This window comes from Takifugu flavidus, chromosome 17 (assembly GCF_003711565.1).
Source record: "Takifugu flavidus isolate HTHZ2018 chromosome 17, ASM371156v2, whole genome shotgun sequence".
In the NCBI taxonomy this organism is placed as follows: Eukaryota; Metazoa; Chordata; class Actinopteri; order Tetraodontiformes; family Tetraodontidae; genus Takifugu; species Takifugu flavidus.
The window spans coordinates 543,287-558,282 of record NC_079536.1 but is presented as its reverse complement, the minus strand read 5'-3'; the positions used below and the strand labels follow the sequence as shown (position 1 = coordinate 558,282).

At 50.9% G+C, this 14,996-nt stretch overlaps 2 protein-coding genes across 4 annotated transcripts; both read left to right on the top strand.

Moving 5' to 3' along the window:
* The first annotated feature begins 548 nt into the window (after window positions 1-548).
* LOC130513583 (tomoregulin-1-like) lies at window positions 549-8,195 on the top strand. Of its 2 annotated transcripts, XM_057012370.1 has the most exons (11): window positions 549-822; window positions 934-1,142; window positions 4,322-4,431; window positions 4,856-4,985; window positions 5,077-5,103; window positions 5,266-5,356; window positions 6,045-6,193; window positions 6,304-6,351; window positions 6,463-6,583; window positions 6,698-6,859; window positions 6,980-8,195. In XM_057012370.1, exons 2-11 carry the CDS (start codon window positions 1,004-1,006, stop codon window positions 7,062-7,064), a joined length of 1,062 nt encoding a protein of 353 aa, XP_056868350.1. In that variant the 5' UTR covers window positions 549-822; window positions 934-1,003; the 3' UTR covers window positions 7,065-8,195. The 2 variants fall into 2 exon arrangements, with proteins under 2 accessions (XP_056868350.1, XP_056868349.1); XM_057012369.1 differs by having other exon boundaries at window positions 549-1,142.
* Window positions 8,196-8,954: 759 nt separating this feature from the next.
* On the top strand, window positions 8,955-12,249 carry cavin4b (caveolae associated protein 4b). Of its 2 annotated transcripts, XR_008946768.1 has the most exons (3): window positions 8,955-9,470; window positions 11,196-11,833; window positions 11,999-12,249. XR_008946768.1 is itself a non-coding variant. In XM_057012372.1 (2 exons), the coding sequence occupies exons 1-2, from the start codon at window positions 9,111-9,113 to the stop codon at window positions 11,766-11,768; spliced, it is 933 nt and encodes a 310-aa protein (XP_056868352.1). In that variant the 5' UTR covers window positions 8,955-9,110; the 3' UTR covers window positions 11,769-12,249. The 2 variants fall into 2 exon arrangements, 1 of the variants encoding a protein (XP_056868352.1); XM_057012372.1 differs by having other exon boundaries at window positions 11,196-12,249.
* The last annotated feature ends 2,747 nt before the right edge of the window (window positions 12,250-14,996 follow it).

Sequence of the window (14,996 nt, the reverse complement as noted above, 5' to 3'; positions counted from 1 at the left end):
TGTGAAGATGGCACAAACGTAAGAAAAAGACCTCCTGCTGAGAGGAACCCCCGTTTGGTCTGATTTGATCATTAATCCAATACAGGCACCTGATTTTCTTCTGATGGTTCCGTGGACAGAAAACTGGTTATTTGAGACATTAACGAATTAATTTCAGCTCTTTTTACCTATACTCAGGATGGTTACATTTCGACCTCCTGTTGCCTCTACAGCCCGGCAGTGCCATCTACTGACTGGAGTTATATAGACGCCATACTGCCCGTTTATAATAATGACCCACTTATGAACGAATAAGTGTTTTGTAAAAGAATAACTCCTGTGTTTCTTATACTACCCACGTAACAAATGACAGAACCTATTATGTTACTTACTAAAATATGTTTTGGGACATTTTCGTTAAGAATCAGAACAGCATTGTAATGAAATTATAAAATTCTGATGTTTTTTTGCCTTTGCTAAAACTCCGAGTCCCGCCTAAATTAAGGGCAACATTGGCAGATTTGGGCTTCCGTACACACGCTCTGGGTGGGAGGGGCCTGCGTCGTCACGTGACCAGGTCTTTGTTGATTACCCTCACACGCACACAAGCGTCCAGGTTCGGACCAGCTCACCGAACCCGTCCCCGTGTCCCCGTGTCCTGTGTTCTGACTGAAAGCTCCGATCTTCGGTTGGTTTCTTCACGGCCCGGAGAACATTAAAGGGGGCGCGAGCGGAGACCGGGGATGGAGGCTTGCTCCGCACTCTGAGGGGTGGGGGTTGCCCCGGCCTGCTTCTCTTTGTTGTCACGGGTCCCAGCAGCTCTCCTCCGGGATCCGGTAGCTGGTACTGCAGGCTCATAGACATATTTTCTGCATGGTTTCACACGGATATTCTCCCGGTGGTTGTTAAAGTTCCGGAGCAGCCAAGAAACACCTGGTTTTGTTTTCCTTCCAGGTCCGGAATCGACTCTGATTTTAACTTTTCTAATCTGACCCCACACGTCGTCGCCGTAAAGTCCCCCAACATGGTACCAGAGGCCCGGTTCTCCTGCTCTTGGTGTGTGCTGGTTGTTCTCTTTCTCCACGCAGTCCGTGGCTCGTTCCCGCGGGGTGGAAGCGCCGGCAGCCCGGACTGTGGCCTCGGGAAGCCCGGCGACTGTCCAGGTGAGACATCGATCTCCCTTCGAGCCCCGCATCGGAGTTCAGGGCTCCTCCAAGCGTCTCTGGTTGTCTGTTTTCAGGTTAAACACAACCAGATTAGACGGTTTTAATGAAGTAATCACCCTTCCATATTAATGATGTCGTCATGACAACAGAACTACCCTTGAACTGTGTGTGTATTTTGGGTTAATTATAGGGTGGACCAGCCCAGGGATGTTAAACCAGCCACTGACTGTGTCTTTAGCTCACGTTCAAATGGCAGAATTTAAGTGGTGGAGAGTAAAGAAGAGGTAATATTTATGCATCGCCTTATTTCCAGGGAAATGCAGATATTTTAGGACATTTAGGATATTTTAGCACAGTGTGTTGGGATTTCTGGTTTGAGTGTGTCTTTGGCCTGCAGGGGGCGGTGTTGAGCTCAATTGGGTGCAGCTGGCACTGCAGGTGGGCGCACCTGTAGGCAATTACATCTGCTGCCTATTTAAGCAGGTTGTGCCTCCCTGTCAGTGCCGGGGTGTCTGTCCGTGTGGGGAGTGTGTTTGTGCGGGTTCCTTGGTGTTGGTAGGGTGTGTGTTCGTGTGGGGTGTGTGTTTGTTTGGCTCGTGTGGGTGTCTGTTCGTGTTTGGTCGCTTCTGCTGTCGTGTGTTGGTGCTCTGCGTCTCCTGGAGGGTCGCTCCTGTTCGTGGTCTCCTGGGGGACCGCTCCTGTTCCTGGTCTGGAGGGTCGCTCCTGTTCCTGTGTTCCTGATGCCCTGGAGGACCGCTACTGTTCCTGGTCTCCTGGGGGACCGCTCCTGTTCCTGGTCTCCTGGGGGACCGCTCCTGTTCCTGGTCTCCTGGGGGACCGCTCCTGTTCCTGGTCTCCTGGGGGACCGCTCCTGTTCCTGGTCTCCTGGGGGACCGCTCCTGTTCGTGGTCTCCTGGAGGACCGCTCCTGTTCGTGGTCTCCTGGAGGACCGCTCCTGTTCGTGGTCTCCTGGGGGGCCGCTCCTGTTCCTGGTCTCCTGGGGGGCCGCTCCTGTTCCTGGTCTCCTGGGGGGCCGCTCCTGTTCCTGGTCTCCTGGAGGACCGCTCCTGTTCCTGGTCTCCTGGGGGACCGCTCCTGTTCCTGGTCCCTGGGGGACCGCTCCTGTTCGTGGTCTCCTGGAGGACCGCTCCTGTTCGTGGTCTCCTGGGGGACCGCTCCTGTTCCTGGTCTCCTGGGGGACCGCTCCTGTTCCTGGTCTCCTGGAGGACCGCTCCTGTTCGTGGTCTCCTGGAGGACTGCTCCTGCTCCCCTTGCAGCCACTGTGTCCTGGCCTGCGTCCGGGTCCTCTACAACCATGTATCGTAATGGTTATAATGCAGAAATCCGATCAGTTGCAACCAGCTTCTACAGTAAACTGCAACGTTATTGGGCCTTTAGAAGCGTCCTGTCCCACAGAACAGCGTGAATGAGGGGCAGACACCGAGGCCATAGAATGAAGAGGCTAATTTATTTGCTCAAACGGGACCGAAAATCCACTTTGAAAGATGAAAAGGGAAATTGCAGCAAAGAGCTCTTACACCAGTCGACCCCCTGCCAGACGTTTGTGAGCTTGACGTCCTGAAATCAATGCAGAACACAGGAGGTGCCAATACAATCTTAAATAAACACACCCTCTGAGCATCACACAATAAAATCACGCTGCCACATCAGTGAAAGTGCTGCAGAACAGTTGAGGTGGAAGTTACTGAGCTTTTGTTACATTTCAGAGTACAGACAAAACACATCAGCCCAATGAGTCAAAGTACACAGACTACATCCAATAATAGTAAACAACCAGGGCACAGGAGCGTGGATGGAGCCTGAGGGTGCAGCCGTGCTGATCTCGTTCATCGTTCTAGTCATTAATTGATTGTAGGAAGCAGCAAAAGTGAAGCAGGAACCAAAGAAGCAGATGCTCCTCATCCTGTGACCCGGTTAATCTCAGCAGGTTTCACCACCTCTGTGAGGACACGACGGTGAAACAGCTGCAGTCTTGAACCCCGGACACACAACGTGTGTGTTGCTCTCGATTCACTGTATAGAAAAATGTTTAGTTTAGCAGCGTGTGTCGTAGATGAACAGTAGAGGACCCGTGGGCCAACGGATCATCTGGTGGATCATCTGGTGGATCATCTGAGGGATCAGCTGAGGGATCTCGTGACCTCACCAGGGCCTCAGATGATTGATGAAACTGCTGAGTAAACAGTTCCTGTGTGTTGGGGCTTCCTGAGCAGGACACAATCCAGACGCTCTTCATCAACAGAGAAAAGCAGCTCTGGCCTGAGGAGCGGAGGGTTCTTGGTTCCAGCCCCAGTGCCAAAGGTTCTGGTCGGGGGAGGTGCCAGGACACCTTCAGAGCACTGCCCAGGTACCCTTGAGCAAGGTACTGAACCCACAAATGCTCATCTAGGGCCCAGCAATGAGCTGGCACCTCATCCAGGGGGGACCGGCCTTCACCCACTGTGGACCCCCCCGAGAGCCGAATGGGGGGGGGGGGGAGTTCTCAGGGGAAAATGTTGGAGCAGATTCCACCATCGGTGGTTAAAAGCTTCAGAGAAGCAAGAAGGGACAGGAGTGACGGTCCGATGGGTTGTTGGTGTTCTGTTGGGAACCAAATAACTGGGAATGTGCATTGGGATGGACCCGGGCTGGACGGAACCATCTCGGCTGGGGGCGGAACCGTCTCTGCTGGGGATGGAACCGTCTCTGCTGAGCGGAACCGTCTCGGCTGGACGGAACCGTCTCTGCTGGACGGAACCATCTCTGCTGGGCGGAACCGTCTCTGCTGGGCGGAACCGTCTCTGTCAGTACGTCTGAGGCCACGAGGTGGTTTGGGTCACTGGTGGAGGCGCTGGAGGAGTTCGTCAGCAGCAGCAGTTCCCAGATCAGCTGTTCTGGGAACTGCAGCGAGTTCTGATCGGGTATCTGAAGAATTTCCTAATGACGGGAGGGGCCACGACCCTCTCATCCCTGGCTCATGCTTGGGAAATTACACCTGAATCGTTTGTGTTGGTTCATCTTGACCAGAGACTAAACTGCAACTCTCTGGTGATCTGAGGTCACCAGCCTGTGAGCAGACGCCCCAGAGGTGTCTCAGGTGGGTCACCTGTGATGGACCAGCCGCTGACTGTGTGTGTGTGTGTGTGTGTGTGTGTGTGTGTGTGTGTGTCCGTCAGACCTCTCAGAGAAGAAAAGTGACCTGCGGGTGTGTGACGCCGGCACCTGTCGCTTCGGTGGCACCTGTGAGGAGAATGGAGGGGACATCAAATGTAGATGTTTGTTCCAGGTGAGTTACTCTCGCTCTCCCTCCCTCTCCCCCCCTCCCTCTGTCTTCCTCTCTCCCTCCCTCCCTCCCCCTCTCTCTCTCTCCCTCCCTCTCTCTCCATTTCCCTCTCTCCCTCCATGTCTCTCGCCCTCTCTCTCCCCCCCATCCTCTCTCTCCCTCTCAGCTTGCAGCTCATTGGTAGTTGGTAGTTACCCTTGTTCGGGGTAGTTTAGGACTGAAAGACATTTGTCTTAATTGTTATAAATCAGTCTCCCCTAAACCAGATGGTCCTCCACAAATAAGTGTGTTAGCTGGTCAAATCATGTTCTGCTTTTATTCTTTTCCCTTGGAAATCAGCATAGAATCCCAGGACGCCAGTGTTTCCTGTGGGTGCTGGTTAGTGGTAACTAGTGGTAACTAGTGGTAACTATCATCATGATTCCAGTGTTCTAAGAAGTACGTCCCAGTCTGTGGCTCTAACGGAGACACGTACCAGAACGAGTGTTTCCTGGGGAGAGCTGCCTGTAAGAAGCAAAGAGCCATCACGGTCCAATCAGCTGGACCCTGCTACCATGGTAACCACTGTTTCTTTCTAGCGACACCTGTAGCTGTAGGTATGTCGTAAAACATGCAGATGACGTATTGGAGTTTCTGGGTCTGTTTCAGATGGTGGATCAGGATCAGCTGATGGAGGTAAGAACCTTTGATGCTCTTTGATGCTCTTCAACGTCACCTGTGCTTATTGAAGCTGTAAATCAGAGTTTACCTTTAAAATAAGTCCCCAAGATTAAAACCACTGATTATTTAAACTGTCAATAAATAGACGTTTAACCTTTTATGTTATTGTATCACAAGATGATGACGGATCGGGTCACATGAAGAAGGTCTCCAAATGTGGGAACTGCAAGTTTGGAGCCGAGTGTGACGAAGACTCAGAGGACGTGCTGTTAGTACACACACACGCGCACACACACACACACACACACGCACACACACACACGCACCGCACACACACACACCGCACACCACGGTCACACACACACACACACACACACACACAGGTCACACACACACCACACAGGGTCACACACCACACACACACAGGGTCACACACACACACAGGGTCACACACAACACAACCCCACACACAGGGTCACACACACACACACACACAACACACACACAGGGACACACACACACACCCTGGTCACACAGGGTCTCACACACACACACACACATGCACACACACACACAGGGACACACACACATAGGGTCACACACACACACAGGGACACACACACATAGGGTCACACACACACACCACAGTCACACACACCCACACACACACACACACACAGGGTCACACACACACACACACAGTCACAACACACCACACACACACCACACAGGGTCACACACACACAGGACACACACACATAGGGTCACACACACACACACAGTAGTAACATTTTACTAGGTCATTTTCATGTTGATTCACTCTTTAATATTTTACACATTTTAACATAAAGTAATTATCTACTATTATTAATGGAAAGTTGACATTATTGTGCATAACCAGACTGTTAAATGACGCGTGCGTGTGTGTGTGTGTGTGTGTGTGTGTGTGTGTCCAGCTGCATGTGCAACATCGTGTGTAACGGCCACAATGACAACCCCGTGTGTGGGAGCGACAGCGTCACCTACGACACGCCGTGCCACGTGCGCGAGGCCTCCTGCCTCAAACAGCAGAAGATCGACATCAGACACGTTGGACGTTGTCAAGGTAACCAACTAGAGAGCGAACAGAACTAAGGAGATGATGAAGGAGGCTCTCGGACGTGCAGCGGTGCATCTACACGCCCCTGAAAAGTTCTTCTTCTTCTGTGGTTCCAGATAAAACCAAGAAGGACAACGGCGTCAAAGCCAAGCCGGACCTGAACGGTGAGACGGCCTCCTGAGCGCTGGTGAACGCTGGTGAACGCTGGTGAACGCTGGTGAACGCTGGTGAACGCTGGTGAACCGTCACTCAGACATTTTCATCTGTTGTTCCAGCTATGTTCAAACCTGGGGAAGGGGAGGAGTTTGTGGACAGCCCCGCCCCCTGTCCTGATAATTACCAGCACTTCTGTGAGCATGGCAAGTGTGAGATGAGACACAACATGGCCACCTGCAGGTACGCACGCCTCGCCCGTCCGTCTGCGTCTGTCCACGCGTCCGTCCACGCGTGTCCTGGTGGTCCTGCTGCATGTGACATGAATCTGAATGAGTGTTTTTCTGCGTGTGCCAGGTGCGAGTCCTCGTACGGGGGTCCTCAGTGTGATCAGCTGCTGGATTTTAATGTTCTGTACGTGGTTCCGAGCGGCCAGAAGCTTCATTACGTCCTCATAGCTTCCATCATTGGAGCCGTACAAATTGCCATCATTGTTGCCGTGGTGATGTGTTTCACAAGGTATCTACAGTCTTACTATTGTTGCTATACAAGTCTATAATGCATTGAAAAAGACACTTTTGTTCACTTTTGTTGAGAAAAGGTGAGTGTTGGAGGTGTAATTCCTGCTGTGTCCTGCAGGAGGTGCAATAAGACGAAGCGGGGGCGGCGGCAGAAACAGCACCTGGGTCACTTTGCGTCGGGAACGTCATCCAGGATGATGTAGCCATCAGGAGAAGAAGGAACAAATGAAATCTCGGACACTTTCCATGTCTTTCTGGTGCCTCTTTTCAATTGCATTTCTCTTCCGGGGCCTTATTTTGAAAATCTGCTCACTGTTCCTTTATTCTGACGATGCTGCCATCCCCTAAGACTCCGGAACACTGTGGACCCTCTCGTAGTCACGCTAATCTTTTTTTGATTTCTTCAGGTTGTTTTTTAAGTCCCTAGAGAATTTAATGTGATGTTACTTTGTGAGATGCATATTTCATGTTTCTGATTTCAGGATAACTGTTGAATGTGAAGCAGCTCCATTTTGACTGTTGTTAAACTTTCATCCCGACACGAGTAGCGACGTCTCCTGCAGAATTTGCTTGATTTTGCTTCATTCTTGTGCTACCCATGCAAATGTTGGTCCTGGTGACAGAGGATAAATGAGCTGAGCGCTAACCTGCTGGGCGTGAGCTAGCTTGAACCGGAATCCCCTCTGACACTAAAGTCGTGGATAATGTAACATCGCGGAAGCAGAGGAGCCTCTGAGCCTCCAGGTGTCGTCATCAGGGAGTTTTCTTCATATCTGATGCTTCTCTCTGTCCCCACGTGTCCAGAATCGACCCTCTTTGGTGTTCTGAAGGCCTTTCTGCTCCAGGGGGCGCCACTAGTGCCGCTGGGTTCCCTAGGGCCCACCGGTAGAGTGTGTGGATGCTGGTTTTTCTTGTGGATCTCATCGAGTTGTCTTTTGAGTCAGATAAATTTTGATATTTTTTGTATATTTAGTCGCACCTGAAAACCAAAATGCTCTTTTTTCTACAGTTTAAAAAGGTCCAAGCTAACGTTTACAGATTGTTGTGGTTCCATTTATTCGATTTTTCTGCTGACGCCATTCTGGAAATGGATTCCAGTGTTTGTGTGTTTTTGAAGTCAATGATAATTTAAACAACTTTGTCTTTGTTGAGGTTTTCCTATCAGGTCGTAACGATGGTACAGAAGTGTTGTGGTGCTTTTGTTGTGGTAGAACATTTAGACGAATAAGCTACAGAACTCATCCCAATTTACTGTAAGTGTTGCATGAAATACGTAAAAATGTTTGTTCTCTTGTAGATGAAATACATTAAAGTGTTAAAGCGTCTTAAAACAACGTTGTCGGCGCCGTCGAAGTTTGTCGGCTAACGTTTGCAGCTTCAACTCAGCGGAGATCTACAGAATTCTGACCAGCACCGGTCCAAAAAGACGAGCTCTTCACGGAACCGTCGGCGTTTGTGCCTCTGCATCGGTCCATCTCTGCTCCGTCTCTGGGATCAGTCCGCGCCGTTCCTCACACCCACTCGGTTCCTTTACCACTGAAACCTGAACGTGAAGCCGGGCGCAGATAAATATAGCCGAGGTGGCCTCGGGCAGCAGCTGCGGGGCCTCCTGGACAGCTGGAGACCCCCGATCAGCCTGCAACCAGGTTACGCTGGTCCTGGAACCCTCAGCAGTATTCTGGAGACCTTCAGGACCTCTGGAGACAGTCCAGATGATCCAGAGTGAGGAGCACCAGGCTCAACGTGGGACAAGCGGTGTTGGAGAACCTCGAAAGCAGCAACGCCGATGGTGTTTATAGTTTGGAGGTGTTGATGTAGCTGCGCATCAGGGAGCCAAATCGGAGCGTAGCCCAGGGATTAGGGCTTCGACGGATGAGGCCGGGGGTTTCCACCTCCCTAAATACATTTAGGTCCCGGAGTTCAGGCCTCACGTTACCGTCCAGATAAATTTAGAGCTAACCTCCTTCAGCCTCCTCCTCTAGCTCCTCCTCTGCCTCCTCTAGCCCCTCCTCTAGCCCCTCCCCCAGCTCCTCTAGCCCCTCCCCTGCCTCCTCTAGCTCCTCCTCTGGGTGGACCCGTTATTTATTGGGGTGGGTTTCGGGTGGGTCGCAGTCCGACCCAACTGCTCCGGTTCTCCTCTGGAACCTTCATGTGTTCAGTCTTCCTGCTGCTTCCAGATTTCCTTCTTGATTTGGACCTTTTCTCAGACCAAACCCAAACCTCTGATCCAAACACAAACTCCAAGGAGGATGACGGACAAGTCGGGCCTGTCAGCAGGTGGTGATGATGTAGGCGGCATCATGGCGCTGCTGGAGCGAGTGGCGGGCCTGATGGATGGCGTCCACCATGTACAGCAGCGTATGGAGGAGCGCCAGTTGGAGCTTGAAAGCACGGTGAAGACCATCCAGGCAGACGTGGTCAAACTAACAAACGACCACGCCAACACCAGCTCCACGGTTGAACGCCTGTTGGAGAAGACCCGGAAGGTCAGCCGGCACATCAAGGACGTGCGAGTGCGCGTGGAGACGCAGAACATCCGGGTGAAGAAAGTGGAAGCCACCCAAGCAGACCTGCTGGCCAAGAACAAGTTCAGAGTGGTCATTTATCAGGTAGGAGGAACTTCTGAGTCCGGACCCGTTCCTTCTGGTGCTGGATGGTCACAATTTAAAGATGAATGTAAAGGAAACCGTAGTTTCATGAGAAAGATGCTAAAATACCTCTTTTAAATGTTTCACATCAAAGCATGAAGCTGAACAGCTGCATAATCAGCACACACACACACGCACGCACACACACACGCACACACACACTCACACACGTTCTTAAGCAGCTGCGTTATGATGGTTATTTTGGCATCAGGCAACTGTCATGCGATAGAAAAGAGATGTCGGCACTAAGATTGTTAATGCTAATGCTAATGTTAATGCTAATATAATAACGTTGAGTTCAAAACTGCCCTAGTTTAAAATCTATTCAATCTCCATCACTAAAAATGGTAATAAAAATGGCTTTAAAGATAATGTTTATCATGCTGACGTGATCCTTAAAGGATGACGTCATGCAGTTAACAGATTGATGGTCGTTGGTGGATTTTTATTAGCTGGTTCTCTCAAAGGTTTGAGCTATATCTCCTAAGTGCTTCTATGCATAAATATATAGAAATCCAAACTTTCTAAAATAAAAAATACATGAAGCTATTTTTCTGAAGAAATCTGGGGTGAGCAGGATCAGGTTGAGGGTTAGCATGAATGTGCCAGCTGATGGAGGTTATTCCAGACCACCTCCTAATATAGACCTCTGCTCTCTCGCCCTCCATCCCTCCCTCTCCCTGTCCACTCGGGGAGCGCCTCAACTCTAACCTGCTAACTAGCCTTGTTAGCTCTAAAACTATCCCTACTAATACTGATGATAGTAACGACGCTCATAACGGTAATAATGATAATAATCATGACACCCTAGGGGTCGGGTGAGGTGACGGCTTTAAATTTACAAATGTGTTGGAGCTGGTGTGGAAAGGGATGTTGAGAACGTTCCCCGTGTCCAGATTTTGGTTCTTGTGGAGCCCGGAAGCTCCGCCTGTGAACATTCCGACACAAGTGTGAACAACAGTTTGTCTTCAAAAGCAAAAGCCAGCGTCCACGTGGAGACGTTCCCAATGCTGCAGGGATTCAGATCCCATCGTGAGTTTAATCCTATATCACAGTATATAATCATATGTTGAATCATAAGCACATGAAGGAGACGCACCTGGAGGAGCAGGAGCTCCACGCTGATCAAAGCTCCTCGTTTTAACTGCTTTTGTTAATCTACTGATTTTAGCCGCAGCCAACAATCAGCTGGGGTTTGGAACAAAGCCTGTCGTGAAAGTAAATATGGAACATCTAAAAATCCTGGCTGGCGTTCCAACATTCCATCCCTGTCATGTGATATCGTCCGTCACTGGATGTCATCATGTCGTGATTTGCTCTACAAGTTAACTTTGGCTGAGCTGCACCAACAGGTGCTGCAGGTTATTTCTGGAGGCAGGATCATGGCAACGTGGTTGCTATGCTAATGCTAACACGACAGGTTTCTTCCTAACATATTCTACTGGGACACATTTCAGTCCCATCAGAATTGCGAGTGTTTGTGTAGAGTTCTGGTGCTTGTGTTCCCCCACAGCAGGTCTGTGACGTCAGTCAGGACCTGGTCTCCAACAGCACCGCTAAAAATACCGATTGAAACGATGCAGGCGCCGCAAAGAAATATTCACCATTTAAAGATATAACGTGAGATATATGAGTGGGTTAAACAAGCCTTTCAGGTCCACTGTCACTTCTGTGTTTTCTTGTTAGGGTGACCAGGAGGTGAAGGCCCTCGCGCCTGGACACGAGTCAGCAGAAGCTAGCTGTAGCGCTACCAAAAGAGCGGATGTGGAACCTGACAAGTTTGAGCCGCCTTCAGAATCAGACGAAGAGTACATGGTGGTGGAGGAGGCGGACTCCTCGGGTGCCAACCGCATGAAGAAGACTGGCTTGACCAGAATCGAGAGCTTCAAAGCCACCTTCTCCAAGGAGAACATCAGCAAGACTCGCGACAACCTCGGGAGCAGGGTCAACAAGTTTGGGGAGCGCATCGTGACAGCCGAGAGGCGCGAGAAGATCCGGCAGTCTGGCGAGAGGCTGAAGCAGTCGGGCGAGAGGCTGAAGGAGACGATCGCCAAGAACGTCCCGGCCAAACTTAACCTGAAGAAGGAGAGGACTGTGGCAGAGGGCCAAGAAGGAGCAGAGGGCGCCAGCGAAGGAACCATTCCCATCCCTCCTCCAAAGGGTCGCAAGGGAGCCAGCGATGCCCCCAGCAGCAGCCTGAGCCAGAGCAAAGGGGAGGAACCCGAGGTGATGGTGTACGACATGAAGCAGTTATCGTAGACTGGAGGGAAGAAGCCGGTTCTGAAGGACTGAGACCACCAAGGAGGAAGGGACTCGATGTTTAGGTCAGACTGAGGGAGCGTCAGCAGGGACACCTGTCCTGCTTTTCTATGTGACGGATGTTTTCTATGAAATCTTGTTGGTGTCTTGATCGAACCCCAAAATAATAATCATTAGCCTGCTTGTGAAACATGTTTGGAGTGAAAAAATGAGGTTTTTTATTGGTGCAGAAGAGCTATGAAGACGCAGAAGTGAAGCTCAACAAAGTGGACTCTGGTTTCATCACGGAGACGCACGACGACGTCTGGAAATGTGGAGGTTCTGTACGCAAGAGGGTCCATCAGGGATCCAAGGCAACGTTGGACAGGTCCAGAGAAGAGGAGCCGGAGATGGTTTCAGCGAAGGAGATGATCAGCGATGTAGCTGTTGGAGGAAAGACAAATATGCACAACCAATATTAAAATATGATTTATTTTCAATACACTGTCTGACATTTATTTGTTTCCACCTGCTTGGAGTGAAGGTTGTGGTTAGAACACATCAGGAGTATCTTGCATTTCCTTCATCACACTGTTTAGAACTAAGCACCTCGACAGGGGGCAAGAAGGGGCAACTTTTCCCTCTTCGGAGCAAACAGAAATGTGGATTGTGAACCCTGCAGGCTCTCCTCTAACCCCAGGGGGCCCTGCAGGCTCTCCTCTAACCCCAGGGGGCCCTACAGGCTCTCCTCTAACCCCAGGGGGTCCTGCAGGCTCTCCTCTAACCCCAGGGGGTCCTGCAGGCTCTCCTCTAACCCCAGGGGGCCTTGGAGGCTCTCCTCTAACCCCAGGGGGCCTTGGAGGCTCTCCTCTAACCCCAGGGGGCCCTGCAGGCTCTCCTCTAAGGATCCCACCCTCATACAGGCAGCAGCAGGACACCCCTGTGGGTGAAAGGCCAGCTCTTGGCAGGGCCCCGTGTGAAGAGTTGGATGACCCTACTCGTGCACCCGGGTCCTGAACAGACCCTCCAGTCCTCTGCTGCGGCCACAGACCAGCGCGTCTTGGACGGCCACATGTCTGACACCATGTGTGCTGGGGTCCACAGATTTTTCTTCGAGTGCCAAATGCCACACAAACGTAATCTAGACGAACTAACGAGGCGTGCGTCCACTCTGCCACTGCTCAACACCCACTCAGGAACCCAAACTCACTCTGGAGGAAACATCTCACCATGTTGGGTTGCTTCTGATCTTCCAACATAATTCCAGTATCCACCTGCTGCTCCCATATGGGAATTATGTAGATGTGACACACGAGGGCGACAGAGCCCCCTAGTGGCTAAAACTGGGAGCAGCATGTTAGTGGCTGATCAATCACTCAATCAATACTTAACTGCTGAAACTAACGTGTTACCACCGTTGGAGGTATTTGGTAATGTTTAATCACCTGTTATTGTGTTTTAGTTTTGAGGAATTCACCTTTAGTTTGTTCGATATTTAGTATTGTGTAAGTTTATTTGGCCGAGCTTTTATTTTGAAGGTACTAATTAGCTGGCGTGCACGGGGTGATGAGCAGGCAGACACAGGTGTGTCGGGCACCTGGTTCACTCGAACCCTCCGTTCCTTTTGGGTTGTCTGATTACGGGTTGTTGCTGAGGACAAAAAGTAAAAAAAAACACCAAAAGTGAAGATTTGGCGGATGGAATCTCGGGAACTTTGGATCGAGGATTAATGAGGATCGTTGGAGGATCGCTGGAGGATCGCTGAAGGATCGCTGGAGGATCGCTGGAGGATCGTTGGAGGATCGCTGGAGGATCGCTGGAGGATCGCTGAAGGATCGCTGGAGGATCGTTGGAGGATCGCTGGAGGATCGTTGGAGGATCGTTGGAGGATCTCTGGAGGATCGCTGGAGGATCGTTGGACTGGAAAAGGCGTCGAGTCGCCGCCAGAAGTGACTCAACATTGTGTTGGAATCGATTCTTTCACTCGATGTTTGTCGGGATCTTTGGAGGCAACTCCGCCATCACGGTGAGCCACGGCCGTTTATTGGTTTAACTTAAAACCAGGTGTAACTAACTTATGAGTAGTTTAAACAGGCGTGGAAAATGAACTGAACAGGATTTGAACGGGTTGGGGTTTTCTCCTGAAAATGTGGCCCGACAGGATCAGATGCAGACAGGAAGTGACTGGTGCTCATCAGGAGTTTGGTGTCCAGGCGGAGGATTCTTGTCCCACAAAAGGATGCACAGGCAGGATGACATCACTGCCTCGTTGGTTCAGCAGAACGTAGCCTGCATCCACCCCCAGGTGGGGGTTCTCGGAGGGCCGGGGTTCTGGGAGGGCCGGGGTTCTGGGAGGGCCGGGGTTATCAGAGGCCGAGCTGGAGCTGGACCTGCCCTCCAATCTCAAACTATTGTGATGGAGCTTCCTGACAAGCCTGTGATCAGGAGCAAAATGGATGCCGAGTGACCTTCACTGACCTTGAGACATTTGTGGAAAAGTAATTCAAAATACTCCCTAATCCACGTTTTGGTGATATCCAAGATCTGCCACCTGTCGGCCGGAGCAGAACCTCCGATGTGAAGAACCTTTGCCACCAGCGTCTCTGCTGTGATGGGAGGTGATTTTGTAAAGTCAAAAGTCTCCGTGGACGAATGCTCACAGCTGCAGAGGGACAAGAAAAGTTTGGAAACTGGGATTTGTTTTGGCTGCTCAGAGTGGGTCTGCAGGAGCGGTTTGGCGTAACCAGGAGCGACCCTCACGTTCAGGAAGGGGATGAAGGTGCGTCCTTCCAGGACTCTTGGTGTTTCTCCTAGACGTGCAGCGGCGAGGAGGCTCCTGGGAGTTCAGGTACCTTCTGCACGATCAAACCAGCCAAACTCGTGTTGAACCACGTGTCAGGAAAATTGTGAGCACAACTTTATTGTCTGGGATGGATGCGGATGATTTTACTGTTCCCTGATGTTCTGACTCAACAGACCCGTGTCCAGACTGAAGATTCCACAGCAGAACTTTGCAAAGTGGTTTCATGAGGAACATGAACGTCATCGTCTGGATGCAGAGGTCGATATGCTCCAAACCCTGGGACTGGGTTAGCACCTGGGTGATGGACCAGAGTTGGTCAGGAGGTCCCGAACCCTAATGGACCACTGCCGTTCTGTTTCCATGACTACCGGAATCGTAACCTCCACAGAACACGTTTGAGTCACGATGGGATTAAATGGAGCTTCAGCACAGCAGCAGCCCGACGT